Source organism: Anolis sagrei, chromosome 1, assembly GCF_037176765.1.
Source record: "Anolis sagrei isolate rAnoSag1 chromosome 1, rAnoSag1.mat, whole genome shotgun sequence".
NCBI classification, from domain to species: Eukaryota; Metazoa; Chordata; class Lepidosauria; order Squamata; family Dactyloidae; genus Anolis; species Anolis sagrei.
The window spans coordinates 104209200-104236157 of NC_090021.1; the positions used below are offsets into that span (position 1 = coordinate 104209200).

The 26958-nt window shown below is 37.1% G+C and overlaps 1 protein-coding gene and 1 long non-coding RNA gene across 5 annotated transcripts in view; one reads left to right on the forward strand and one right to left on the reverse strand.

Moving 5' to 3' along the window:
* Window positions 1–2113, reverse strand: part of LOC132760803 (uncharacterized) — a 196826-nt gene extending 194713 nt beyond the window's left edge. Inside the window, exon 1 of the long non-coding RNA XR_009629892.2 lies at window positions 1946–2113. This is a non-coding gene — a long non-coding RNA (uncharacterized lncRNA). The remainder of the gene's footprint in view (window positions 1–1945) is intronic.
* MAP3K7 (mitogen-activated protein kinase kinase kinase 7) overlaps window positions 1–26958 on the forward strand; it is a 47477-nt gene that overhangs the window by 6354 nt on the left and 14165 nt on the right. Inside the window, exons 2-13 of one of the 4 annotated variants that reach the window (XM_060753042.2) lie at window positions 481–591; window positions 4570–4635; window positions 6502–6547; window positions 7389–7527; window positions 10388–10512; window positions 12006–12134; window positions 13990–14120; window positions 14829–14910; window positions 16378–16529; window positions 17099–17258; window positions 19829–19909; window positions 25922–25989. In XM_060753042.2, the coding sequence (XP_060609025.1) occupies window positions 481–591; window positions 4570–4635; window positions 6502–6547; window positions 7389–7527; window positions 10388–10512; window positions 12006–12134; window positions 13990–14120; window positions 14829–14910; window positions 16378–16529; window positions 17099–17258; window positions 19829–19909; window positions 25922–25989 (1290 nt within the window). The remainder of the gene's footprint in view (window positions 1–480; window positions 592–4569; window positions 4636–6501; window positions 6548–7388; window positions 7528–10387; window positions 10513–12005; window positions 12135–13989; window positions 14121–14828; window positions 14911–16377; window positions 16530–17098; window positions 17259–19828; window positions 19910–25921; window positions 25990–26958) is intronic. The other 3 variants (XM_060753043.2, XM_060753045.2, XM_060753044.2) reach the window with 3 other exon arrangements.

Sequence of the window (26958 nt, forward strand, 5' to 3'; positions counted from 1 at the left end):
CCCACATATAGTCCTGGAAACAATGCACAAATGAAAATGTTTTCCCTGAAAGAGATTACTGTACACAAAGCATCTGTTGTTCAGCAGATTACAAACAAAATCTCCAAGATTTACTTGCTTTTCGTAGAGCTTGTAAAACTTATTTATTTACGGTGGCATTTGAATTTTGTTGATCAAAAGTTTTTCTTGATCTTATATGTAATGTATCACATGTGTATATTGTAAACTGCTCCGAGCCTTCGGGGAGTGGCAGTATATAAAATTGATTGATAAATAAAAAAATAAATAAGTGTGGAAATTATTCAAGACAAGCTAGCACAAGATCCATCAGGTGAAACACCCTATTAGTAATGTGTGGTAATTAACAGGTGCATGACTAATTGAATGTAGAGATCTATTTTACTCTGTCTTTTTGTGATGTTAAGAACAGAATTGTAGGAATTATAATTTCTCAATGTTTCTAATTTTCTTTTTATTTAGGTTGTTGGAAGAGGAGCCTTTGGAGTAGTTTGCAAAGCAAAATGGCGAGGGAAAGATGTAGCCATTAAGCAAATAGAAAGTGAATCTGAAAGAAAAGCCTTCATAGTAGAGGTATAATTTTGCTTTGAAATGTATTTTAATTAAATCTATCAGTCTGCTACATCTGGAATAATATTCTTGTTGTGCTTAAAACACAATGCACCCAAGTACAGCAAATGATGTAGACTCTGAAAACAGCCTACAATGTTCTATCGCAAAATGCTCTCTTAGATTTGATTCTGGATTGTGCTTCAGTAGCTTTCTACATTTATGGAGGTGTGTTCAGTTATTCTATTTTTATTTTATTAATCTTCTACCTTTTTGCCAAAATTGTGACTCAATGGGCTTGCCAGAATACAAAAAGGAGCTTAAAAAAAGATTGAAATAATACTAAGCAGCCCAAAAAACCTACAACAACCCAATATTAAACTGTGTACAGAATTAAAATTATGTAAAACATTGATTTAAAAGCAAATAATATAAATAGTACAGCACTATAAAAAAAAAGTAATTCCCCGACTAAACAAAAAGATGTTCATTTGACACAAAAATTCAGCAGGAAGGAGCCATCCTCAGAAGGGAGTTGTATAGTTTTAAAATAACCAGATAAAAGCTTCTCTTCTGTTTCTATAAAAAATATACCTTTGAGAGTGGTGGGAGAAAAAGAATAGCCTTCACTAAAGAGTTTAGAACTTGTGAAGGCTCATACAGGAAGAAATGGTCATATAGAGGCTGGATATGACCTAGGTCTTATAGATCTTTATGGATCATAAATAGGACTTTAATTGCACCTGGAAAGAGATTGGCCACTAGCAGAGTGGTGTGCTCCCTGCAACCAGTCTTTGGATCAGCTAAGGTCTCTGACTGAATATTCTTCAAGGGCAAATTCACATGCATTACAGTAATGGGATACAACCAAACAAAAGCAAAATCTGTATGATTTTAAAATTATGAATTTTAACTATATACTGTTTGTTTAAAATGCATATGTTCTTTTAAATAATGTTATGTGTTTTGAACGGATGGTTCATGTTGTATTTGAATATGTTGCTGTTCCTTTCTGACATGGAGAGAGGCAGGTAAGAAATAAAGATGAAGAAGATGATGATATCACAGTAGTCAGATCACATTCCTAGAATGGACACTGCTGTGATACTGCCGATTCCGCAGATACAGTTCTGGCCACTGCTGTGAGGAGATTTGCTGACTTAGAGTCTTAAAAATGACTTTCCCAATGTCTGTTATCAGTAATACTCCCAACATTTGTATATCGGAAAGCTCTACAACACCTTTAAAGACTGGAGCCTTCCTTTTCTCGTATGGATATTCTGTAAACTCCCTTTATCTTGAATAACAGAATTCTGTAGACTCCTTCACCTGAAGGCAGGGTCAAAGAAAAGTATGTACAAACAGATTTATTTCTTACCAGTTTTGATAATTTCCAAACAAGCATTCAAAGCGCAGTTTTCTAGCTTTCCAGATTGCAAATTCCAGTGCAAGGAACTCAAAGATTCAATAATACTCTGCAGTCACTGGCTGGGGATATCAGTTGCAAAAGACTTGTGGGCTGGATTGTGAACATTGTATGCTTCAGTTCCTTGATCCATGCTTGCATGTGCAGAACAGAAAGTGGGATTATGGTTTCCCATGCATTCCACGGATTACTCTTTTTAATAACATTTGGATTAATAAACCAATACTGATAGTTGTTATTAGGACCACCACTGGGAGTTTAGTAAGCATACCTTTCAAAAGAATTTGTGTTGGCCTGAGAAAAGCTGCATTAAAGCTGATTATTTTTATACGAGAGAAATGCAAACTATTAGGAAGTGAATTCATTTGATTTTGTCCACCAGACTCCTGAAATTATCTAGTGATAAGTAAATGAGGCAAAATGGTATACCCTAAGTGAGCACACACAGATTATTACTTTTCTGTTTGTAAAGCAATTTCAAATGTGCTGCCAACAATAAAATTACTGAGTCCTTTCGAGACTAAAACTCCATCAAAAACCCAAGATAAAAACATTTTCGACTTTGGAATTAAATCATATTTGTTACTTATTTCACTATAAACCAGCATTCAAAATATAATAATAACAACTATCCCATAAGATGATATGACAAGATATGACAAAATGCTTTATATATTTAGAGATAAATATAGTATGTGAATTGATTTAAGTGACTTATTCTTGGCCCCAGCTGAAATCCCCTTGTACATAAGTATTCCAACAATTATCCCATCTCTTCAGCTGCAACCTCACTCAATGAACGGAGAGACAATTCACAGCTACAGTCATAGCTGAACCAGTCCAAATATATATGGATTGAGCTTGAATCTAGGACTTGCATGTTGCTGAGTTCCTTGGCTAGCTGATGTATTAAATTCAGTGGGTTATTGGTTAGACTTGTTGATCATCATGAGTGGTGGGCTGTATGTAAGATTTCCATATACTTCCTAATTATGCCATGAGGATAAATATGATAAAAGTACCATATATACTCGAATATAAGCCGAGTTTTTCAGCCCTTTTGGGGGCTGAAAAAGACTCCCTCGGCTTATACTCAAGTCAAGCTGGGCAGCAGAGGTGAGGCTCTGAAGCCAACTGGCCTTCACCTCCATGGGGAGTGGCCGGAAGAGGAGGAGCAGTGGCTGCAGTGGAGCCTTGTTACTGCCACCCCTCCTCCTCCCCTCAGTAAGCTGGCTAGGAAGAGAAGTGGTGGCGACAGCGGAGCCTACAAGTCAGGCTCCGGTGCTGCCAGTGCCGCCACTCATCCCCCACTCCTCAGCCAGCTGGCCAGGGAGAAGGAGGAGGGAGAGGATGAGCGGCAGTGGGGTCTGAAAGCGAGGCTCTGCTTCCGCCAGTACCACTGCTTCTCCCCCTCCAGGGAGGAGGAGGAAGCACAGGATGAGCAGCGGCTGTGACAGTGGAGGCTACAATCAAGGCTCTGGTGCCGCTGCTGCCACTACTCCCCCTCCCCTTGGCCAGCTGGATGAGCAGTGGAGATGGCAGCAGTGCCCGCAAGCAAGGCTCCAATGCCGCTGCCGCTGCTACCACCATTCCTCTCCCTCCCTTCTGCCAGCTGGCCAGGGAGGAGGAGGCAGAGGACAAGTGGCAGCGATGGAGCCCACAAGCATACTTACATTGAAGAAGTTTGTATAGTGGTTAAATCAGAGTTGGACAGTCTTACCTTTAATTATGTAAATATTCAAAAACATTTAAACTTGTGTTGCCTCAATTAATGTAATTTTATTTGTATTTATTTTTATGTTTGTTTTTGAAATTTATCAGTAGCTGCTGCATTTCCCACTCTAGGCTTATACTCAAGTCAACAAGTTTTCCCATTTTTTTGTGGCAAAAGTAGGTGCCTCAGATTATATTTGGGTTGAGTTATACTCATGTATATACTGTACTAACCAGTCATCTGTATAAGACTACAGAGGTCACACTGCACCTTTCCAACGTAGATCTTTAAGCACATGACTTGGTATTACTTTTATTCATAAAGATCATGTGAGATGAAAAGCCATCATTCTCCGTTCAATCCTCTACTTTTTTGCCTGGCATGTCTCCCTCTAAATTCTGTGAACAGAAAACTTAGAAAGCAGGACAGGTCTCCCATGTGGAAAATGTGATTTAGAAGGAAACTTGCATACAGTTCTAATACATACTAAAATGAATACTTGCATTAGTTGAGTAGGAATTATAAACTACCATTCAAGAATAGAAATGTATTAAAGGGTAGGTATGTTGAGTCACATTCAGGAGGTCATTGTAGAAGTCATGCCTAGTGAAAATGTGTGCTGAGGAGGCTATGATTCTTCTAAATATGCAATCTTATTATCTTCTATTGTAGCCATGTGATCTTTCTAGGAAATAAAGCTGGGAGCAGGAGTAAACTGCAGATATTTCCCCATATGGAAGCAGAATATTATTATGTAACATCAAACCTAGTTTAACATTAGATATGACTTAATAATGAAAAAAGGATGAAGAAACAACCTCAGAATTAACCTTTCAATAAATGATACTTTTTAAATTTTCAGCTTCGACAGCTTTCACGTGTGAACCATCCTAATATTGTCAAGTTATATGGCGCTTGTTTGAATCCAGTAAGTACTTACCAGTTCAGCTTATGAGATCACAATGTGACTGTATTGTGGGGTCAAAAATATCTTTGTGTTGTGGGATCAAAAATATATTTATATGTTTTTTTAGAATTCAGTCAAAATATCAGTACCAGCATAATGAAGTGGTTGAGTGCTGAACCAGAACTCAGTAAGATGTAAATCATTTGATGAAGAAAACCCTAGGATTTCATTAAAATCAGATTTAATACTTTATGACAAATATGTATAAACCAGGCTTGTTGATTCCAGTTTCATCTAAAGATAGGCTTAATGTTTCCAGCACTACAAAGATGATTAAGGTATTCAGCTTATGACTCATGCAGCAAAAGGGGGGGGGGGTTCTGTTGTAAAATTGCAATAGTGATTTATAGGCTGCAATACTAAGAAAGGCAACAGTTTTGGTTCTGGACTAATCAGTTAATCTAAAATATAAATCCTACATTCAATCCATTTCTACTCACAGTCTTCACAATTGGATTGCTCCAGAGATAGTTTAACAGGACTGCGTGTATCAAACTGTAAATAAGTACTGTAGGCCATCCCGACAGCAGAAATCACATCATTAAGTGAATAGAATCATATTTTGTACAAGTCAGAAGATACACCTTATAAAACAAACTCAAGTCTGGAAGGTTAAATCCATCTTCTGAAAATGATAGTTTCATCCATTTGAGTGAAAAATGGGGTAGCAAGGCCTCCATATAAACTTCTAGAAATATATTGATTAAAAAAAATAAACCTGAAGGATATCGAGTGAACAACCTTGAAGAACCTCCAATATATCTAGTGCAACATTCATCATAACTTTTTTTAACACCAAATACTTAATTTCAACTGTATTTTCCTTCAGCTCAGATTGTGAGCTGCCTTGGATCATATATTGAGAGAAAGGTGAGATAAGAAACAAGCAAACACACTTGAATGGTGTTACCCATCCAAGTCTAGAGACATTTCAGCAGGTGATGCAGACAAGTTAAGTTTAATCATTTGTGTGATATCTCAGGAACACGTGTCCAAATACCTTAACTTTTGGATATCAGTGAAACTGCCAGTCAGCAAAGATCCAAATAGATGGATTAACCCCAACAGGCATAGCCTCCCATTTAGACCAATTAACAGAATAGCAAAGTCATAAAGAATTTTCAAGGTTAATTCTGGGACTGGTGCATGCAGTTTGCTGTGGCTTTCATTTTCTTCACTTTTTTTTGTTCTTTTACCCTCTTCCTTACCAGTCTGCAAAAATGATAAATGTTTAAAACAGCTCATACAAAACACAAAAGTTCATTAGGATCTCTTTATATGCTCTGTTTTAAAGGGCAGTGACTCAGTAAATAGAGTGGGTGGAAGACTATGAAGAGAAAGTATAGAAGGAAATTAAAGCTGCAGCAAGTTGTTTTGGCGCAGTTTCTTTAAAGTCTCAAAATCAGAAAGAGAAACATGGTAGATCTGAAAGTATTACTGATTTTGCACTAACAAGATTAAATAGTTAGGATCCTCCAAACTCACACACAAATTCAGTTTGGGAGAATTTCACAAGCCTCCATATTTTCAACTGCTTTTCCATATAAAAAGTCATTTCTAAAGCCATAATATTCTGTGGCTGGAGCAAAATCGAAGAGGCCCTGTTGAGTTTTAAAAGTGAAATATTTTCTACAGATGTCATCCAGAATTTGAAGGGTAAGTGCAGTATTTTTGGTTGACAAGAAAATGATTGTAGACAGTAAAGTCAGGGGAACTAAATGTGGAAAATATCTGAAATAACAGTTACATTATTAACCATGATTTTTCACAACATGATTGTTTATAATGCAAACAACTTATTTTAACTTAACATATTTTTTCATTAAGGTATGTCTTGTTATGGAATACGCTGAAGGAGGTTCACTCTATAATGGTGAGCATCTCTCTTGAATATTATTGTGAAGAATTACCTAAAATACAAGGGTATGTTTACATATTGGTTTTCATAGAACCAAAGCCAGAGTGGTAGTTTTAGCAGTTTGACATCATGTAAACTCACACGTTCTTTTTTATTTTAATTAAAAAGATCAGAATCAGGCATCAAATATTCCAATAAATTACCATTCATCAAGTCTACTTAATCACTATTTTTGAGATTCAGGTTAATTGAAGTGAGTTCATTGCTGAAATCCCCAAAGATTAAATGATGGCATGATTGTTCCATTATGAGTGCTTAATTCACAGGTCACTCCATATCTTTCAAACTATTAACAAACTGGTTTGCAGTGGCAATATAAATATGGATTGATTGTTCTCATGATCAAAAGTATCCATTTATTGACCACTACTGCAAACATCACTGAAGTCAGATGACACTCAGTACATGTTCTTATTCTGCTAATTTTGCTCAAAAATGTCCTTATATTTTGTTTTAAGCTCATTTTTTCACAATGCTAAAACAATCTTTAAACTTGTGAAGTTGCATAATTCATTAATAAAATGGACTGAGAGATTGAGGTTTGTATCCTATGCTGCTAAACAGACTCAACTAGTTTGCTTACTTGGATTAGCTTTTTCACCCTAACTTAGGCATAGATGGCTTCCTAAATCAGTTTACAGAAGTGATTGATTGTAGATTGTAAGGCTTAGAAATAGTAGAACAAAGAAATACTATATGTTGTATATTTCTTGTTTGAATTGAAGAGGTGGTGTGCCCATCTCATATCTACCATAACGTGCAATCGTTCTTTTTAGTTTGTACCTTTGTTTTCCAGTTCTTCATGGTGCTGAGCCACTGCCTTACTACACTGCTGCACATGCAATGAGTTGGTGTTTACAGTGTTCCCAAGGAGTAGCATATCTTCACAGCATGAAACCAAAGGCTCTCATTCACAGGGACCTAAAGCCACCAAAGTAGGTTTTCACAAATCTTAAAAGCCACTGCCATTCAGAGAACTTGTTACCTAATTCCTACTCATTTTAGAGCCTACTGTGATATAAAGTATCTATTTTTAAATGTGATGTAAACTCACAGAAAATGCAACATTGTAAGTGTACTCTTAAAATGAGTTTAGAGCTGGACATGCTGTTTATCATTTGTTTCTGCCTTCATTGATGAGTGGATGTAAAACATAATTTTCTTGGTTAAAGCAGAAATAAATTAGCTATCCATTAATAACATACCTAGAGAAGGAGCCTTCTAATCAAGGTGAAAGAAGAAAGCGCAAAAGCCGGGTTGCAGCTAAACATCAAAAAAACCAAGATTATGGCAACAAGAATGATTGACAACTGGGAAATAGAGGGAGAAAATGTGGAGGCCGTGACAGACTTTGTATTTCTAGGCGCAAAGATTGCTGCAGATGCAGACTGTGGCCAGGAAATCAGGAGACGCTTACTTCTTGGGAGGAGAGCAATGTCCAATCTCCATAAAATAGTAAAGAGTAGAGACATCACTCTGGCAACAAAGACCCGTCGCAAACTAGGTTCCTGCGGGAGAAAACCTTGCTAGCATGTCCCTGACGTCATGAGACTCCGCCTCTCGCCCCGCCCCTTTCTCCGCCCCTTTCTCTTTGCCAGCGTGGTTTTTCCTTTGCTAGGGGAGCATTGCCCGCATTTTCTCTCAGTTGGCAGAATTCAACTGAGAGAAAATGCGGGCAATGCTGCCCTAGCAAAGGAAAAACCACGCTGGCAAAGAGAAAGGGGCGGAGAAAGGGGCAGGGCGAGAGGCGGAGTCTCATGACGTCAGGGACATGCTAGCAAGGTTTTCTCCCGCAGGAACCTAGTTTGCGACGGCTCAAAGATCCGCCTAGTCAAAGCCATGGTATTCCCTGTAGTAACCTATGGATGTGAGAGCTGGACCTTAGGGAAGGCTGAGCGAAGGAAGATGCTTTTGAGCTGTGGTGTTGGAGGAAAGTTCTGAGAGTGCCTTGGACTGCGAGAAGATCCAACCAGTCCATCCTCCAGGAAATAAATCCCGACTGCTCATTGGAGGGAAGGATACTACAGACAAAGCTGAAGTACTTTGGCCACATCATGATGAGACAGGAAAGCCTAGAGAAGACAATTATGCTGGGGAAAGTAGAAGGAAAAAGGAAGAGGGGCCGACCAAGGGCAAGATGGATGGCATCCTTGAAGTGACTGGACTGACCTTGAAGGAGCTGGGGGTCGTGACGGCCAACAGGGAGCTCTGGTGTGGGCTGGTGCATGAGGTCACGAAGAATCAGAGACGACTGAACGAATGAACAACAAGAGAACAATGTATATTGTTATATCGGTTTACCATGTTCTAATGCAGGATATGCAGCCATTAACAGGATGCACAAATTTAAATCAGGGTGCTTTAAATCACCAAAAGAAAAACTCAGTTTATATAATTGATTCAAAAAAGTTTGATGCTTGTACTACGTCACTTGTTTCTGGAACTGTAGTCATCCCAAATACATTTGTTCAGGACGATGGATACAGTTTATTTGATGCAGTCTTATTTTTTAATTAATTTTGCAAATAGTGTTACATATTATACTCATTACTTGTCATCTACAGATCTGCAGATGATCTGTCAATACACAGTGCTTAGTTTATTAATCTAAATCCCAAATGTTTTACACATGCAACATGCAATACCATTGGCCCTCCACATTTTCAGATTTAACTTTTGTGGATTTGATTATTTGCAAATTTGTTTAATATGTTCTTTGTAGAAGTCCTCTGGAAGTTGACCATAAAGTCACATTGAAGGACCTGGAGATTTGTACAGAGATAACCCTTTCCTAGGCATTTAAGATTCCTCCAGCACAGTCTGGTGGAAAGTGGCCATAGGGTCTTGCTGGAGGACCAAGAAATTCCTAGAGAAATGTTGTCTCGAGTTAAAAATAAATAAATAAAATATTTGTAGTTTTTCTACTTTCATGGCATTCCCTGTGCTCTTAGTCTCTACACAATCAAGGAGATTTAAATCTTAGAAAAATGTAAGGCTTACTATTTATCCTTTTTAAAATTTAAATATTTGATATTAAACCTAAATAATTTCTAGAAAGGTTTCTATAATTCTTAGAATTATAATTATGTTGGTCATGGGGGTTCAGTGTAGGAAGTTTGGCCCAATTCTGTCATTGGTGGGGTTCAGAATGCTCTTTGATTGTAGGTGAACTATAAACCCCAGCAACTACAACTCCCAAATGTCAAGGTCTATTTTCCCCAAACTCCACCAGTGTTCACATTTGAGCATATTGAGTATTAATGCCAAGTTTGGTCCAGATCCATCATTATGTGCATCCACAGTGCTCTCTAGATGTAGATGAACTACAGCTCCAAAACTCAAGGTCAATGCCCACCAAAGCCCTCCAGTATTTACTGTTGGTAATGGGAGTTCTGTGTGCCAATTTTGGTTCAATTCCATCCTTGGTGGAGTTCAGAATGTTATTTGATTGTAGGTGAACTATAAATCCCAGCAACTACAACTCCCAAATGACAAAATCAATCTCCCTCCAACTCCACCAGTATTCAAATTTGACATATCAGGTATTTGTGCCAAATTTGGTCCAGTGAATGAAAATACATCCTACATATCAGATATTTACATTACGATTCACAACAGTAGCAAAGTTACAGTTATGAAGTGACAATGAAAATAATATTATGGTTGGGGGTCACCATAACATGAGGAACTGTATTAAGGGGTCGTGGCATTAGGAAGGTTGAGAACCACTGCTTTAATGTAATAACTATTCTTCTTTAATTGAAAAGATACTAAACTATTATGTTTATTTGACAGCTTGCTTTTGGTGGCAGGTGGGACAGTTTTAAAGATCTGTGATTTTGGCACAGCATGTGATATTCAGACACACATGACCAACAATAAGGGAAGTGCTGCTTGGATGGCACCAGAAGTTTTTGAAGGTAACACATCAATATTAAAATTAATATATGTTATTGGATATTTAAAAATCATTGCTTATTTCTTCTGCTATTTCTTCTGATTATATTTCATTGTTGAGTTCTTGAAAGTGGGTAAATAGATGAAGAAAAATATCCTTTGAAAGTCTTTGACAAAAACACGCACTTTTTATATTTGCAGTTCATAGCCTGACAATAATTTTACGATAGAAATGCAGTTCTAAATAATTAAAGACAGATAATAACTTGTCCTGTTTAATGAATCCATTATAAATTTATACAGCTGGAAAGAAATTGCTAATCTGCAAATAATAAGACTTAATATGTCTGTGTTCAGACTCCCAATGAGCAACTTAGAATGTTGCTATTTTGAAGTACTTGCTAATGGTATTTGTTGTGGGGCACTATAATACAGGCAAATAAAATTAAGGATGCAAGTGGCAGTCATCAGGATCCTTCTGGCCTGCAATACCATTGTGGCAAAACCACATTTCAAAGTCCCGACACACTGAGCAGCTGCCTGAAACAAAGTTAGGACGTAATATTCAAAAAGGGACCTCTTAGTCATGTTCTCAATGTGATTTTATATAGTAGTCTCTTCAAGTATGCCTTCCCTGTTTTTCAATCAATTCTCACACACAGAGCACTTTATAACGTTCTCAGGATGACTATCAGGAAATATCTGCAAGGTTGTACTTACTGGGAATAGCTAGCCTATTCTTTGTGAACTTTCAGCTATTTAATTAAGATCATTGAAAAGGCCTAAAGAAAATATTTACCATGTTGCCGTCTGCATTGATTGGAGGAATTAGATAGATTGCTTTCAATTGAAATGAAGTTGTGCCCAAAGTATTCTATTCAGCTCTCACTATTCATACGACTTGTAACAATATCAGTCAGCACCAGTAGGCCAGAAATCTTGAACATTTTAGCTGCATAAAGGAGGAGCTAAACAAGCAATTGATCTTCCACACGTTATTGGTGTGCTGTTATATCCAGCCCCAGTGCTTTCTCCTACAACAACACCAGTGAAGTAACCTAAAGTTTATTGTTTCATCTTTCTATGGCTTGTTGGAAGAGAGCAAGCCCAAATGTTTATTTATGTACTCCTGATCATAGTTGAAGCAAGCAGGTGGCCTGCATAAACATGCTTAATTTTTCTGGAAATCTCTAGATTGTTTTGGATGTGAATGTGATCAATGTATAAGGATGCTTTGGGTCACATTGTATAGTTGGATTCATTTAAAAATGACATGGAATAGACTATTACCTGCATAAGTATAGAAGTGATTTGATTCTTAACTCAGTATTATGCAGCACAAAGTGTACAAAAAGAAAAATATAGAAAGAAAGCCATCTTCTGAAACCTGCAGTCTGGATTTGTGTGCAACAAACTTGGTTCAGATTTGCCACTAACATTCACAGAATTTCTTGGGCTTTCATTAAGACTGAAAATATGTTTTTGGACACCAATTATATGAATGATCTTTTTTCAGGTAGCAATTACAGTGAAAAATGTGATGTATTCAGTTGGGGTATTATTCTTTGGGAAGTGATTACCCGACGCAAACCTTTTGATGAGATTGGTGGTCCTGCATTTCGAATCATGTGGGCAGTTCACAATGGTAAGTTGAAATGTAACAGTGGCAGCAGGAATAACTGACAGGTAGTTTTCTAAAATATATAATTATGTATCTGCACCAGTCTTTTAATATTGAGCCGTAGTATGGTACCAGATGGGCTGATGAAAGCCTAGGGCCAAATTAGACATGGTAGAGTAACGTTGCTTGTATAAATACTGATCATATAAAATTTAGATGCCAAAGTGTGAGATCTGATTAAGAAAAAAAAGTTTCCCAATTTTGCTTTCCCACATGACATCTGTGAAAGTCCATATTTACATGTGCTAATCTGTTTAGTTGGCTACAACTTCAACTAATATAAGAAATTGCCTTTCACTTTCTATGGTGCTGCCTGCTTAAAAAAATTGGTACAACCAACCACCTTTGTTTTACGCCTATGATTTAAATTGTGTTTGTTCAGGTATGACTCGAATAAGATAGTAAAATTCTACAGACTGGGCTTGTAAGTAGAGGTTTACATCTTTAGGTCAAGAGCATAGGCCAAGATTAAAAAGCACTGCTTTACCTACACTTTTATGGCCTTGTATAATAAAACTATATTGTGCATTTCTCTATTCTTCATGCATTTTGAGAAAGTATTGTCAGAATGATTTCATGTAGTGCTTCAGTAATTTGTCAGTCTAAAAGCATAGGTGGTAAATATTCCATTTAACATTTAGAAGACAGCATTTTCTTCACTTGAAAGCTTTGCTACTGTTTTCTCATTGCTCTCTTAGTTTCTTTTTGCTAATGAAAGCAGTTCTGAAAGCCTTTCCAGGTACAGATACAAATTCAATCATAACTAAGAAGACTTTTCCATTCTGAATTAATTTACCACTTCATAAAGTTGATATACATCTAGAGTGTGCAATCTAGTAAAGGGATTGAATAATTCCAAGGGAGTGTTAGTTAGATTAAAAGAAGAAAAATGATGGGATTGTTACAGGAAGAGCAACAATGTAAATTTATCCAAATCAAGTTGAAGAACGTTTGATCATCCCAGCCCTTTTTGCACCATCCTAGTTCCACATTTTTTAAATATTGTGATGACAAAAAGTCCCAAACCACCTTACATTTAAATTATCAAAAATGTAAGTCAAAACCCCCAAGAAGCGACTTTGTCATCTTCCTGCGTAAGATTTTGATGGTAGAACCCTGGAAAAGTTGACAAAATTGTAGAATGTTTCATTTGGGAATGAAGAGGAAATCTAAGAGCTCTGTTAAAGCAGTTTTCCCTAGAGAGTGCATAAAGTGTAAACAGCAGAAGTGTGGCTTTCCTCAAAGACAAGAGTTTACCAAGTTGTTAAAAGGGGCCTGGATTGGCAATAGTTGAAGAGGAAAATCCGGGAGCAAGATAACCACATTGTTTATTATTTTTAACATTGATGAATTAAGCTACAAAATTTTCAGCGCATGACTATATTTGTTTTTAATACTTCTTGGAAGGTGGTCCTTGGCCTCCCCAAAGTTGCCAACCTCTATCTTAAATCATATGGGGCAGGCCCGTAGCCAGTATTTTGATTCGGGGGGGGGGGGGCTGAGTTTGATTCAGGGGGGCTGAGTCTGAGAGAAAGAGGATCTACCCTAGCAAACCTTTTGTATTGTTACCGCAATACCTCCATGCATATGGAATATATTGAGCATGGTGATCAGATCATGATATGAATAAACATAACAGTTGAAATAATGTACCAGTAAGGCCTTATCGCAGACCACCATGAGAATTTCGGCTACATGCGTGATATGGGGTATTTAGTAGTCAGCTGGTAAATAATTATTTCAGAAATATGTCTCATTCTGACAGTTCTGCATTTATGAGAGAGAGAGAGAGAGAAATAACCTAATGTTCTACTTTCAGGTACTCGACCGCCACTGATAAAAAATTTGCCTAAGCCTATTGAGAGCTTAATGACACGCTGTTGGTCTAAAGATCCCTCGCAACGGCCTTCCATGGAGGAGATTGTCAAAATAATGACACATTTGATGCAGGTATAACAGGTTATATCTTAGTTATATAGTATACTGTAAAGATAGGGTTGTAGAAGATGCAGTAAGCAGAAGGCATGGAAGCAGTGAACAAAGAGAAATATGGCTATAGAGAGGGAAATACAGTAGCTAATGCAGCAAGATAGAAGTATAAATGTGACAGAATCCAATTGTCATCAGACATTGTGTAATCATTGCATTGCATCAGGTCACCAGCCTGTTAAAAATGGCTGGATTGAATGAAAAACTGATGTTTTAAATTAAATATTTCGTATGTATTTTTCCATTGTGAATATCATGAATGCATTTTTTAAAAAATAACAACAGTGTCTTAGTGATATTCCCCACTCTCTTTATTATATAATAATAGCATTTTGTTACAACTCTTCCTATTTTCATTTTAATTAGAAGAGTAGGAGGCATTTTTAATGCAAAACCACTGTTTACCCTTTGATGCTACTGTAAGCTCAGTGGACTCAGACTCTGAGAAGGGCAGGAAATAAATATGGATTATTATTATTATTATTATTATTATTATTGTAGATTTTTTTAAAAAGAGTTTTTTTTACTTTCTGCAACAGACTACATTACAGAAAACTGAGTGATTTTCCAATTCTCTTTCTGTTCATTTTTTTACTTGCTCTATCAAATTGCTTGGCTAAAAAATGAATTTGTTAATCATTGAGATCTTCCTTCTTTATCTTCTTGCAGTACTTTCCAGGAGCTGATGAGCCTCTACAGTATCCATGTCAATATTCAGATGAAGGCCAAAGCAACTCTGCAACTAGCACAGGTACATAAAATGTATACATTGAAAATTTAGTATGAAATTATACTGACACAGGTTAAGTAGTATCCCTTATCCCGCTCACTGTCATTATGTTTGATTTATTATTATTTCTTTTCTTTATGTTTTGTGTATATTGTTTATATGCTTATATGTTTTATACTTTAATGCTATGTTGTTTATTTTATTGCAATTTGTATCTTATTTTATTGTAACCTGTTGTTTGGGCTTGTCCTCATATAAGCCGCCTTGAGTCCCCATTGGGGGAGATGGTGGCGGGGTATAAATAAAGTTTATTATTATTATTATTATTATTATTATTATTATTATCCAACTTGCTTGATACCAGAAGTCGTCCTCATTTTGGAGTTTTTCATAGTTCGGAATATTTTCATATCCACATTGAATCTTAATACAAAATTCATATACAACTCACACACATCTGCTGATGGCAATTTTTTACACAACATTTATAATATTTTTGTGCACAAAATGAAGTTTTGTCCATTGAACTATCAGAAAGCAGAGCTGGCACTCTCCGCTACCTACATGGACAATTATGTATTTTGGAATATTTCAGATTTCAAATTTCTGGATAAGGGATGCTCAACCTGTATAGACTTAAACACACACACATTCTGGATTCAGGTACATTAGTCACTGGTATGGATGCAGCATAAACTTTCTGTGGACAGAAGGTCGTCTTTAGTTCACAAAACTTAATTGATCCAGGGATGTTTTCTAATATCTAAACAGAGGACACGATGAATCTTAATTTAATCTCTTCTCCTATAGAGCCTTAAAAGCTATTGATGTGGATTAAAAGATCTTAAAGAACAGTTTGGGAAGTGGTTCTGGAAATTTCTTGGTATTGAGTGCATTCTGATTACAGCTCCAGTTGTGGATGCGCCCATCAGCAGATTTTTTTAAAAACCCTCTGAGTTCAGACCATTACTTCAGAGTTCACAGCAGTATAATGACATTAGGGTAGACGGAAGACTTCGCAGTGGAGCAGAAATATTGGTTATAACCCTAAAAATAATGCTATTGCATTTATATGCTATTGCGAATAGGTTGAAAAGAATAGATAGCAGAAGAACAGATCACTGATCCCATGAAGTCTAGTGTCCTTGCTGCTCAGTCATAGTGATTTTCCAGGATTTCAAATAGACTTTCACACAAAAAATGTGGAGGATAGCTTCTGAAATCTTTTGTATTTACAGTGTGTCCTCTCCTATAGAAACACTGCCATTCTTCATAGATGGGATGGGGATTATTACACTGTTGAAATGCCATTCTTGTGTTCTTCACCGTATATTATACTTGCAAAGGCTATTAACATCAGGAGGGCTGGATTTTTTCCATCTCTACGGTAGACGTCTTGTTCCTCTTGCCTTAAATTATACAAAGGTTTGAAGGGATAGTTAAAAAAAACCCCTCCGAACTCAACTAAAGATGGCTACTCTTTTATAGGCTCATTCATGGATATGACTTCCACAAATACCAGTAACAAGAGTGACGCCAATATGGAACTGAATGATTTCCAAGGAACTGCTACCAATGACACCATTAAACGTTTAGAATCAAAACTGGCCCAACAGATGAAAAATTCAGCAAAGCAGCAGGTAAGAATGTGTAAACATTGGCCACAGTTCTAGATGAGATCTCCTGGCCCAACCACTCACAGCAGTCATCAGCTGCTGTGAATGGTGGAGGTTTCTTCTCCTGTCGATCAGGATGCAACAGATTGCTGTTTCCTGCCCCGCAAGTCAAAAGCAGGTTCTCTGTCATACTTCCTCCTTGTGCCGGAAATTGCTTGCAGGAGGAAGTGAAAACATCAGTATGCTGTATTCTGATTGACAGAATAGTAGACCTTCATTTCTCACAGCTGCTACTCATAAATCAGGATTGTGGGACTGTATAGTGTATTGTATTAATTTTTCAAATGCCCACATTAAGTCCCTATTGAGAACTTTCAATGAAAATAAAAAGCAGGTCCAAATCTTTACTGAACATATAGCCTCAACAGAAATATAATCTTGCTGTTTTGTCACTTCTAAAGGACTGTAGTAATGATTTACTCTCATCTCATTTTACAAATTTTAATTTTTAAAAGTGGCAGTTTAAAAAATATATTTCTATATGCATTTTTGTTCACCCACTTCAAATGTATAAAGCAGCCACTTTTCTACAGGGAGAGCCTGGCCGCTTGAGTTTACCTCCATCCCGCGGTAGCAGTGTGGAAAGTTTGTCAGACATTCGTGGAAGACCACAGTCAACTCTTGTTTCGGGAGAAAGCAAACGAATGAGTGCTGATATGTCTGAAATTGAAGCAAGAATCACTGCTACCACAGGTAAAGACACCCATTAAATAACTACATCTTGTGAAACAGAGATGGGCGAAAGCTAAGTATATAGGAAATCATTAACTCTTGCCTTAGATGTTTTTAGATTTCTTGTTAAAAATCCTAATTTGGGTAAGATTCATTAGTTGCTGGCACAGTAGCCTCATGTAGTTATCTCCAAAATGATTCTCCTGAGACCGCAGTGGATAGTAGACATTTTCTAAATTCCTCTTGAGGCACTTCACAAAAGTAGAGCTTTGTAAGCACAGGTTTCCTCCAGGTCCTTCCCTTGAAAAAGACAGCCTAACAAATGTAATATCTTTACAGTTGCAATATAAAGCTTCAATTAATTGGTCCAAAGTGCTGGGTTTCTCCATGAGCTTTTGAGCATTTTTCAAGGAAATGGCAGGCCTCCTCTCATGTAAGTTTTCTATGCCACTTGTAATGATAACACCCAGCCAATTTAAATTGATGATTTCGTATCATGCGCAATATACGAATACAAAAAACTGACAATAATATAATTATAAATTAATTAATAACAGTAAATTATTTTTTAAATCCCACCACCATCTCTTGAAGAGACCCAGAGCATCTTACAAATGGCACAAAGTCCCTAAAAACAAAACATAAAAATGAAGTACAATATAAAATACAATAAAATAAAACAAACACAGTCTACCAGTGTGTCTTATATTGCAACACTGAAACACCCCAAAGGAAAATAAGGATTTCTAAAAAAAATTATACATATTACTGAATCCAGTCCCATTACCTCATTTGAAATAAGTTGGTACTGGGTGCAGTTAGGTTTTCTGTGAAGTAAAATTTCTGTTAATTTCTACTTCAGACAGTGAAATGTAAATGCAGTTATTGTGCTCTCATATTCCTTTTTTTAGATATGCCTGTGATTGTTGCTATTAAAGTCACACTTTTACAAAATTAAGCTCCTTTCCTCTTTAAACGCAGCATCTTCATCTGCCTGTAACGCATCCCTCTTAGGACATATGATGCTTTGCCCAGTGCCACATATTGCTCCTGAACTCTATTGTTGTGGCATCCAAAGGCCCCCAACCCACTGATTATTATTTTAAAAATACTACAGGTTTTCAGGTTCATTTTTTCCCTCAGAACCATCCGAAACAACACAAACTGTCCACAAATGTAGTGATTTTTGTCTCCCAAGCCCCCAAGACCATCTGAAGGTGAATAGGGGGTAGACAAAAGATTAGCCCCAGTAGTGACTTGAAAGAGATAACTGGTGCAAACATAAGGCAACAGTAGCCATGAAACAAAATAAAATGGATTCACACTATTCTTGGCTGTGTTTTAACGAATTGTGTTCTATTTTGGGATAGTTATGATAAGTTATGAGTTATTCTTCAAGTGAGGAAACATTGTGGGTTGGATACAAATAATTTTCTGTCATTGGAAATATTTTCCATGTCGGTTTCCACTCAGTTCCAAAATTGTGGGAAAGAGTGAACCTAAGCTATTTTCTCTTCCCACTGCAGCCCCTAGTTTAGCAAATAGCATGCTCAGATACCGTTGCTTAATAAAGCAAAAGCTATTGTCACTTGAATAAATGAAATGTTTTAAGGATAGATTTGTTCCTTGTATTAGAAGACCAATGGGAGCAGCAAGTTGTGATTGTGCACTCTTACACAAGTAGCCTTTGAAGTAAAGTTACTAAAGCAACAGATCTTAATCTTTAACCACAAAGTTGTCAATCCCAGTTCAGTTGTCAATCCCACACCCAAACCCAGAAATTACTCTCTTGGTAGCTTGTGTTGGGAATGCCTTAGGCAAGTACTGAACCAAAATAGTGATACATTTTCTCTAGAATATTTACTGCATTGACAAGTATATTCCTAATAAGGAGCTTTTAACATGTTGAACTACTATACTACTACCACTATCATCATCATCATCATCATACATTTTATGTTAACTGGTACAATTAACAGCTTTAATTAATTATGAAGCATTACATTAGAAATTATGTGTCCAGTAAATATTTGTGTTGTTTAATTTAATCACTTAATTTGTGTAACTGTGAGCTTAATATTCTTGGCATTGGTTAATTCTGGCTCTTTTTCAAAACATCCAGTTCTACTTAAAAACAGAGAAACTCTTTAAATGTAGTAATGCTAGACTGAAGTATTTCTTTTGGAGTGTACACATTTGATAGAGGTTTTGCACTGTATTGTAGGTAATTTCTTTTGTGAACATATGAGTGAAGTGGAGCCAGTGGACAATATAGCCTGTCTTGTGGCTAGGTTTTGGTATTTCCTTCCTTCATTACCATTGCTCTTTGTTAATTTGATGTTTGTGTGTCTAACTGTAACTAATAATGTGCTGTGTTACATGGTTGACCCTAGTTATATATGCTGCTCTTAACAAGTGCTTTACTGTTATAAGCATGACTGCAAAGCTGTGCAGTTCATTCAGCATGTCCTGTTTTGCATGTATCCTAGTTTAACCAAATCCAGTTTAAAAAGGAGTTTTTAGTCTGAATGATTTGTGTCACCATTGTAGTCGTTTGCATGTGTATTGTATGTGTGTGTGTGTTTTTTCAGCGTCTTCCAAACCTAAACGAGGCCATCGTAAAACTGCTTCGTTTGGCAACATTCTGGATGTCCCAGAGATCATCAAACCAGGTATCAAATACCAGCTACGTGGGTCTGTTGACGCTGATTCTGGGATAATGGCCAAATCTTTAAATACTTCTTGCTCCTATATATGAATGACTACTCTCTAACACCAGCATGTCAGATACGAACAAGGAAATGACATCTTTCTGTGTTTTTGCTTTCATTCCAACATCACAGAATTCTTTATATGAATAAATCCAGGGCATGTGTTCATCTTTACAGTATAGAAAGAACTTCCTTCCATTGGTTTCTTGCTATTCCAGTGTAAAAATAAGGACCAACGTTCTCTATTAGCTACTTAACTACATAACCTGTGCAGCTACTAGCATCTTCCCTTTTACTGAGCAGTAGTCAAAGCATAAAGTAGGGATTAGGAAATTTTCAATATATAGGGATTGGGAATCCAAACCAGCAATGAGTGCATAACTCTCAGGTACACATTGATGACTTTCTTAGTAAATTCTAGTCAGTATTACTATCTTTGAAATCAATGTGGATCTCTTTTTATGAAGATGATACTGCTCTTAAAAAGTGATCTGATATATACTGTTTGTATAGTAAAGCTATATGCATATGGTATACATTAATGCAACAAAACATATGCATATGGTATACATTAATGCAACAAAATACTTTACACAAAGGAGTTTGAGTAGCTGTGGAATAACTAAAGTTATGCTTAGGTATACATGCACATGTTACAGATAGATTTTCTTTCTTAAAAATGCAATACAAACATAATAAAACAAATGTTTATATGGCAGGATGTGTAATAAATGCATTACAACTATAGGAATATATGAATAAAAATTAAGAGTGATGAAAATGATAAAACATGTTATGCTTGTTCCTACAAAATGTGATAACGGGTTGCCGTTATCTTTTGTAGAAGTTTTTAAATAATGCTGAATACTTAGATACATTGAATACATAGATGAAGCCAAGAATTTGAATGGATTGAAATAATAATCTCATTATTCCCCAGTTTTAACCACTATATCAGGTACATATTTCATACAGTTCCTTCTGTTGTCGTGTGACCACACTCTTGGGTTAGAAAAAATAGGAGGACCTAAAAATCAGACTAGCATGCCCTTTACCCTTTCTGCATAGTGGATGGGTACATGGATAGGAGAAGAAGAAAAAAGAAGTAACGTTTCCTTCTTTTTCTATCAACATACCTATCCACTCCTTTTAGGACCATAACCTATAATTATTCAAAATGTATAAATTTTCAATAAATAGAAATGATGCCTATGGAGTAATTAATGTTTTCCATAAAACTGTCACTGTAGACTTGTCAGTTGAAGCATCCTTAATGCATAGCCTTTATTTCTAACCAGACAACTGAGCACATTTAATGTACCAATTACTTCTGAGAGGTTTATCCACATCCTGAGTCAAACATGAAAACAATGTGAGACAGTATATTAGGATGTGGTGAAGGAAGCTTTGAAAGGAATTCTTAATAGGCAAGATGTAATGCCACTTGGCCAGCATACAAGTGCCAACACCCTTGCCTCTTGCCCAAGTGATATGGAATTTCAAGCAAGTGGTTTGATACTTCTTGGGGTACATCCTCAGGAACAGTGGTGCTCTGAAAGAATATAGTTCTGCAGCATTTTTAATATCAGCAAAGTTATTTTCCCTTAAACACCTGTAAGCTAGATCTAACCACTTCAGATGAATAAAAAATCAATATGAAATTAATGTTTTCTCATAAGTCTAATCTTCGAATATTTGACAGATATTCATGTCAGGAAATCTGACCCTGTAAAAATCTCAATAGCCACTTGTAAATTTGAATTGTGTGATACAAGATTTGGGTTTTGAGGCTTTTGGGTGCACAGAGGCAGGAAAGTGAACTGGGAAGTTTCTCAAAGTATTTTCTTTTCTGCATTGGAAACAAATTCTGAAAATCCCCTGAACACCCTTTCTGGTACGATTGGGAGTTGGTTTTTCACATCTGGGAATCAATTTGAATCATAGGGCTATGATAGCAATACACTAGCATGCTTGCTTCTCAGTAGAACAGAAGTAACCCTGGATGCTGGATCAGCCTCACATGGCACCCCTGCTTGGGTTCCCTCAACCGTCTAGGAGGCAACCAGGAGTCCCAAATGCCCAGTGGCAATTAATGTGTTTCAGTGCTGTTGGGCAGCCACCATACAGGAACCCCTTCCCGGTGTGTCATAGATGTCCCCAGCTGCAACATCAACCTGCCAATGTCTTCCACATTCTGCCTGAGGTCCGCCAGAGCACCTTCTCACTGAGAGAGCTGAGCAGGCTCTCCCATCTCACTCAGTGTGTGGGCACTGGCTGACATCAGACAGAGTGCCTCCCATGCCCCATCTGTCCCTAGGTGGGGTGTTGCAGCTGGGGCATGGAAGGAGATAACAGGGGATTCCCATCCCATGTCCCTGTGCCACTAACCTCCAAAGAACGCAATATGAAAGTCAAGACAGTTGCCACCAGTTTCAGCTATCTTCACTGCCCCTAATATAGGGAAGAACCTGAATTCTGGTGCAGGATTCATGCTTTCCTCCAAATTAGCTTTGCCCTGGGTTAAGCCAGATCAGCCCTGTAGAGCATTTAACTCCCACAGGGTTGATCCATGCACACACCAACCTATGTGGTCAGTGTAGATGTGCCCCGAAGAAGTAGATTATAATCCATTAAGGTTCATGGGAGGATAAAATTGATTAGTTTTAATGTCACCAAAGGAGTCCCCTTTTCTAGCTGTTTTAGAATACATCATTTACTAATATCATAAAATTCAAAGATAAAGTGTTTTGCCCAAGCTTTATGTTTTGATCATGCAGCAAAAATAGCAAGCTGTGAGGTCAGGAATAAAAAGAACTAAAAACACAATTTGGATTCTTAACAGTCATTTAATGGTGACAACAGGAATGAAACAATATATGAAAAACTTTTATGAACTGAACACTAGATCTAATTGTTATTCAGGCCTCCTTTGGGATACTATGAAATCAGTTGTTAGGATATATGAAAGATTCAATGGTTTAAAAAAGGTAAACAACACCTAAGGAAAAAGTTACCAAAAAACAAAGAATGGACGAAAGAAAATTTGCACCCATTCCATCATCTCTTTGTCTTTCTTATAACCTCATCGCACTAGAAAATGAATCCACTTTAAATCCAGTTTCTGCCTCCTGCAGAATTCTGGGGTTTCTAATTTAGGGAGAAGCCTTTAACAACCTCACTAAACTACAAACCCCAGAATTCTGCAGAAGGCAGAAACTGGATTTAAAGTGGATTAATTCTCTAGTGTGAAGTAATTCCATCATTAAAAAAAAAACAGAGGGACAAAAATCAGCACTGTAAATAGAAAAGTGGCTAAAAGTTCATAGCACTTTTTAAAAAATAACATACAGACTAAATGGACACATAAAAGAAAATATGTTTGAGAGTATGTAATTATTACAAAGATACTTCAGATACAATACATGGTGATTGACCAGGATAAGGTTGGTGAATTCAGGAACTGGAGAGGGAGAAGAAAAAAATTACATTATGAAAATTGTATAGGAAGATGGAATTATTGTACATATCAGAATTAAAAATGCTTTTTTAATATTAAAGAGGAGGAAATAAACATTAAGACCTAAAGAATTTGTGGCCTCTGAAACACTTTTGTACAATTTTCATAACTGGATTATTTTGCTGTTTGCATTCTAGGCAAACAGGTGAACAACAATTGAATGTATCCAACAGTAGGTGCATATTAGCTAGAAGATGTGTGGTTTTGTCGCTGGTACGAATATGATTCCAGGAGCAATGAGTATTTATTGATATTCTGCTGCTTTGACTGTGCTTGCGCTGCTTGTTGTGTGCCTGTAATAATTAACAGTAACAAGGATGCTTAGCCTAAAAAGCTTGCCTTAACCTCTTGCTGCTGATTGAAGGTTTCTCGCTCAAAACACTCCTGCTGAGCACAACCTTCTTGAATTTTGGGGGGAGAAATGTTCATGTTCACATTTACTTCTACCCCACCCTGATTATTTTAACTTTTTAGTGGGCCACCGTATAATGTTTCAGCAACACATGTGCTGGGTTCCTTAGAGTCACAAATGTTGCTAATCTGAAAGGAGAATGGGTATTCCAGATATTTTTTCAAGTTTATTTCAGCTGAGCTAATTTTGGAATGGGGCAGTTGAATGAAACGTGCGCATAATTCTTATGTCAGTCATGGGTGGATCATCTAGAGATCCATGAACAATTGCAGAAGGTGTGGACCAACTGCCCAAATCTGTTAATGAATGGTGTTTATCCTAAATGTCCCAACTAATTTTCAATTAATACTCCTTTTGTGTCATGTCAGACTGCTGCACAATTAAGCTGATCACTTGGGTAGATCTTTGGAGGCTTATGTGGTAGATCCCTTGTGTTTTGCAGTACTTTGTAACTTGTTTCTTTCAGAAATGGACCTGAAATTTGGAACCACTTTCAAAGTGCATTATCAGCATCAAAAATTTCTGCCTTGAGTACCATTTGGTGGAAAAACTATATTCTAATTTTGCAAATTTTAAGGGCTTTTGTGAAATGCAAGTTAAATACAGTGTGCACATTATAGACTACTTATTGAGAAGCAAAAGCAGAATAATAAGCAGAAGACAGCTTGTCCTATCAGTTTTTACTCCTCTCCTCCTTTTCCTCTATAGCCCCCTGAATTTTGAGGGCTGCATAATATGATTGTATAGAATTGCCCCCTTTTAATAAATTCCCACCTTCCACTTAACCTAATCTCTTGGGAAGTTTTTCATTGGTATAGATAGCTGCAAAGGGAAAAAGGAAAAGAAAGATTGTGTTATGGAAGAAGATATGCTTTAAATATCCTTTACTTATATCCTGTTTAATTTAGATGCATATTAGAAGCATACAGCATTAAAACATTCCTAGGTGACTTTTCTTCATCCTTTAAAAAGCTGTACACAAGGAGTTGATACCTCTGATTACTGGCAAGCGGCATGTCATAAAAACTCTGAATGATGAATTGAGGGACCCTGGATGTTTGTGCATGTGCTTGTCATTGTTGGAGTGCCTGCTGTAAGTGTTATCCATAGTCTGGTGTTGTTTTTGAAGTTATGTAATGCAGCTTTCAAAGACAAAGAATCCTGGGTATTGTGTCAGCTGTTAATTGCCACAAGTTGAAGTTTCCTTCTGGAAGGCTGATCTCTCATCTCAGGAGCAGTCTAAACAATGAGGCACTGTAATAACACTCCTTTAAAAAACCAATCCAATAGACCAAAAATACAGCCTTCTATTTTAAAACAAAATAGATTTGCAGATTTGAACTATGTTTTGATTACTCTTTTTTGTAGCCATCAGTAACTTTTTAAAACAGGTTTGACAAAGTGTAGTGCTGTAGTCAAAGGGGAGTCTTTTTGAAAATATGGTAATTTATTTATAGTGTACTTGGTTATTGGAAGTGATGCAATATTATAACTAGAGTAGAATGTAGAATTTACAATTCTTAGGATGGAAAGTACAAAGAACATATTTAGGTCAGCCCTGTCATTTCCTCATTTCATTGATTAACCCAAACCAGTGAGATTATAGCAGGCAACATGTTATCTTCGTAGACTTGCTCTTAAAATCTCCATAACGTAACCTCCTTGAAATAGATACCATCATGCCAGCCCCTGATATCCCCCCCTCCCCCCAATGCTAAACTGGCTAAAGCAATGTGACAGAAGATGGTGAAGGAAAGTGCAGAAGCTATTCATGGGATAGGAGTGGTTATTGTATTAAGATATGCTTTCTGTTGACACGCCAGCATGCAGGGTGTTCTTTTTTTTCTTCCTTTTTTTTTTAAACTTAAAACTTCGCAGCTGTCTCTGTGCTCTCTTACCCCCTCCTCCTACTCCATATACAAACATACTCTTTCTTTCCCTGTCGTTGGATCGGTACAAATTCCAAGCTCTTTCTGCAGCAGTTGCACCCTTCTTGTTTGAGTGCATTTCAGTTTTGTTTTATTTTTTCGCTCTCCTTCACCAGCAGGCAACGGACAACAGAGGCGCAGATCCATTCAAGATCTTAGTGTGGCTGGAACAGACTCCAACCAGGTAAAAAAAAAGTGGGGGGAGGGTACATTTTGATACGTCAGAGAAAGTTCATTGAAAGATGTCTAAAGTTTTAAGAAGACTTGTGTGAAATATTAATTCCTCTCAGGTGGGATATCACACCATCAAAATGGTAAGGCAGTGTTTCTCAAACTGGGGGTCGGGATCCCTGGGGGGGGGGTCATGAGGGGGGTATCGGGTCACCAAAGACCATCAGAAAAACATAGGGTTTTCTGTTTGTCATGGGGGTTTTGTGGGGAAGTTTGGCCCAATTCTATCATTGGTGGGGTTCAGAATGCTATTTGATTGTAGGTGAACTATAAATCCCAGCACCTACAACTACCAAATGTCAAGGTCTATTTTCCCCAAACTTTTGGTCATATTGAGTAGTTGTGCCAAGTTTGGTCCAGATTCATCATCATTTGAGTCCATTGTGCTCTCTGGATGTAGGTGAATTACAACGCTAAAACTCAAGGTCAATTCCCACCAAACCCCTACAGTATTTTCTGTTGGTTATGGGAGTTCTGTGTGTCAAGTTTGGTTCAATTCCATCATTGGTTGAGTTCAGAATGCTTTTTGATTGTAGGTTAACTAAATCGCAGCAACTATAACTCCCCCACCACCACCACCACCACCCAACCCCCAATATTCACATTTGGGTGTATCGGGTATTTGTGCCAAATTTGGTCCAGTGAATGAAAACACATCCTACATATCATATATTTACATGACAATTCATAACAGTAGCAAAATTACAGTTATGAAGTAGCAATGAAAATAATTTTATGGTTGGGTGTCACCACAACATGATGAACTGTATTAAGGGGTCACGGCATTAGGAAGGTTGAGAACCACTGTTGTAAGGGAACATTCTCCTAATCCAAATACCTGTACCATTAATACCATTAATATTTAAATGTGTGGCATGCGGCTGCATAGGGTCCCTTCCATAACTTTGAATTTTATTCAAAC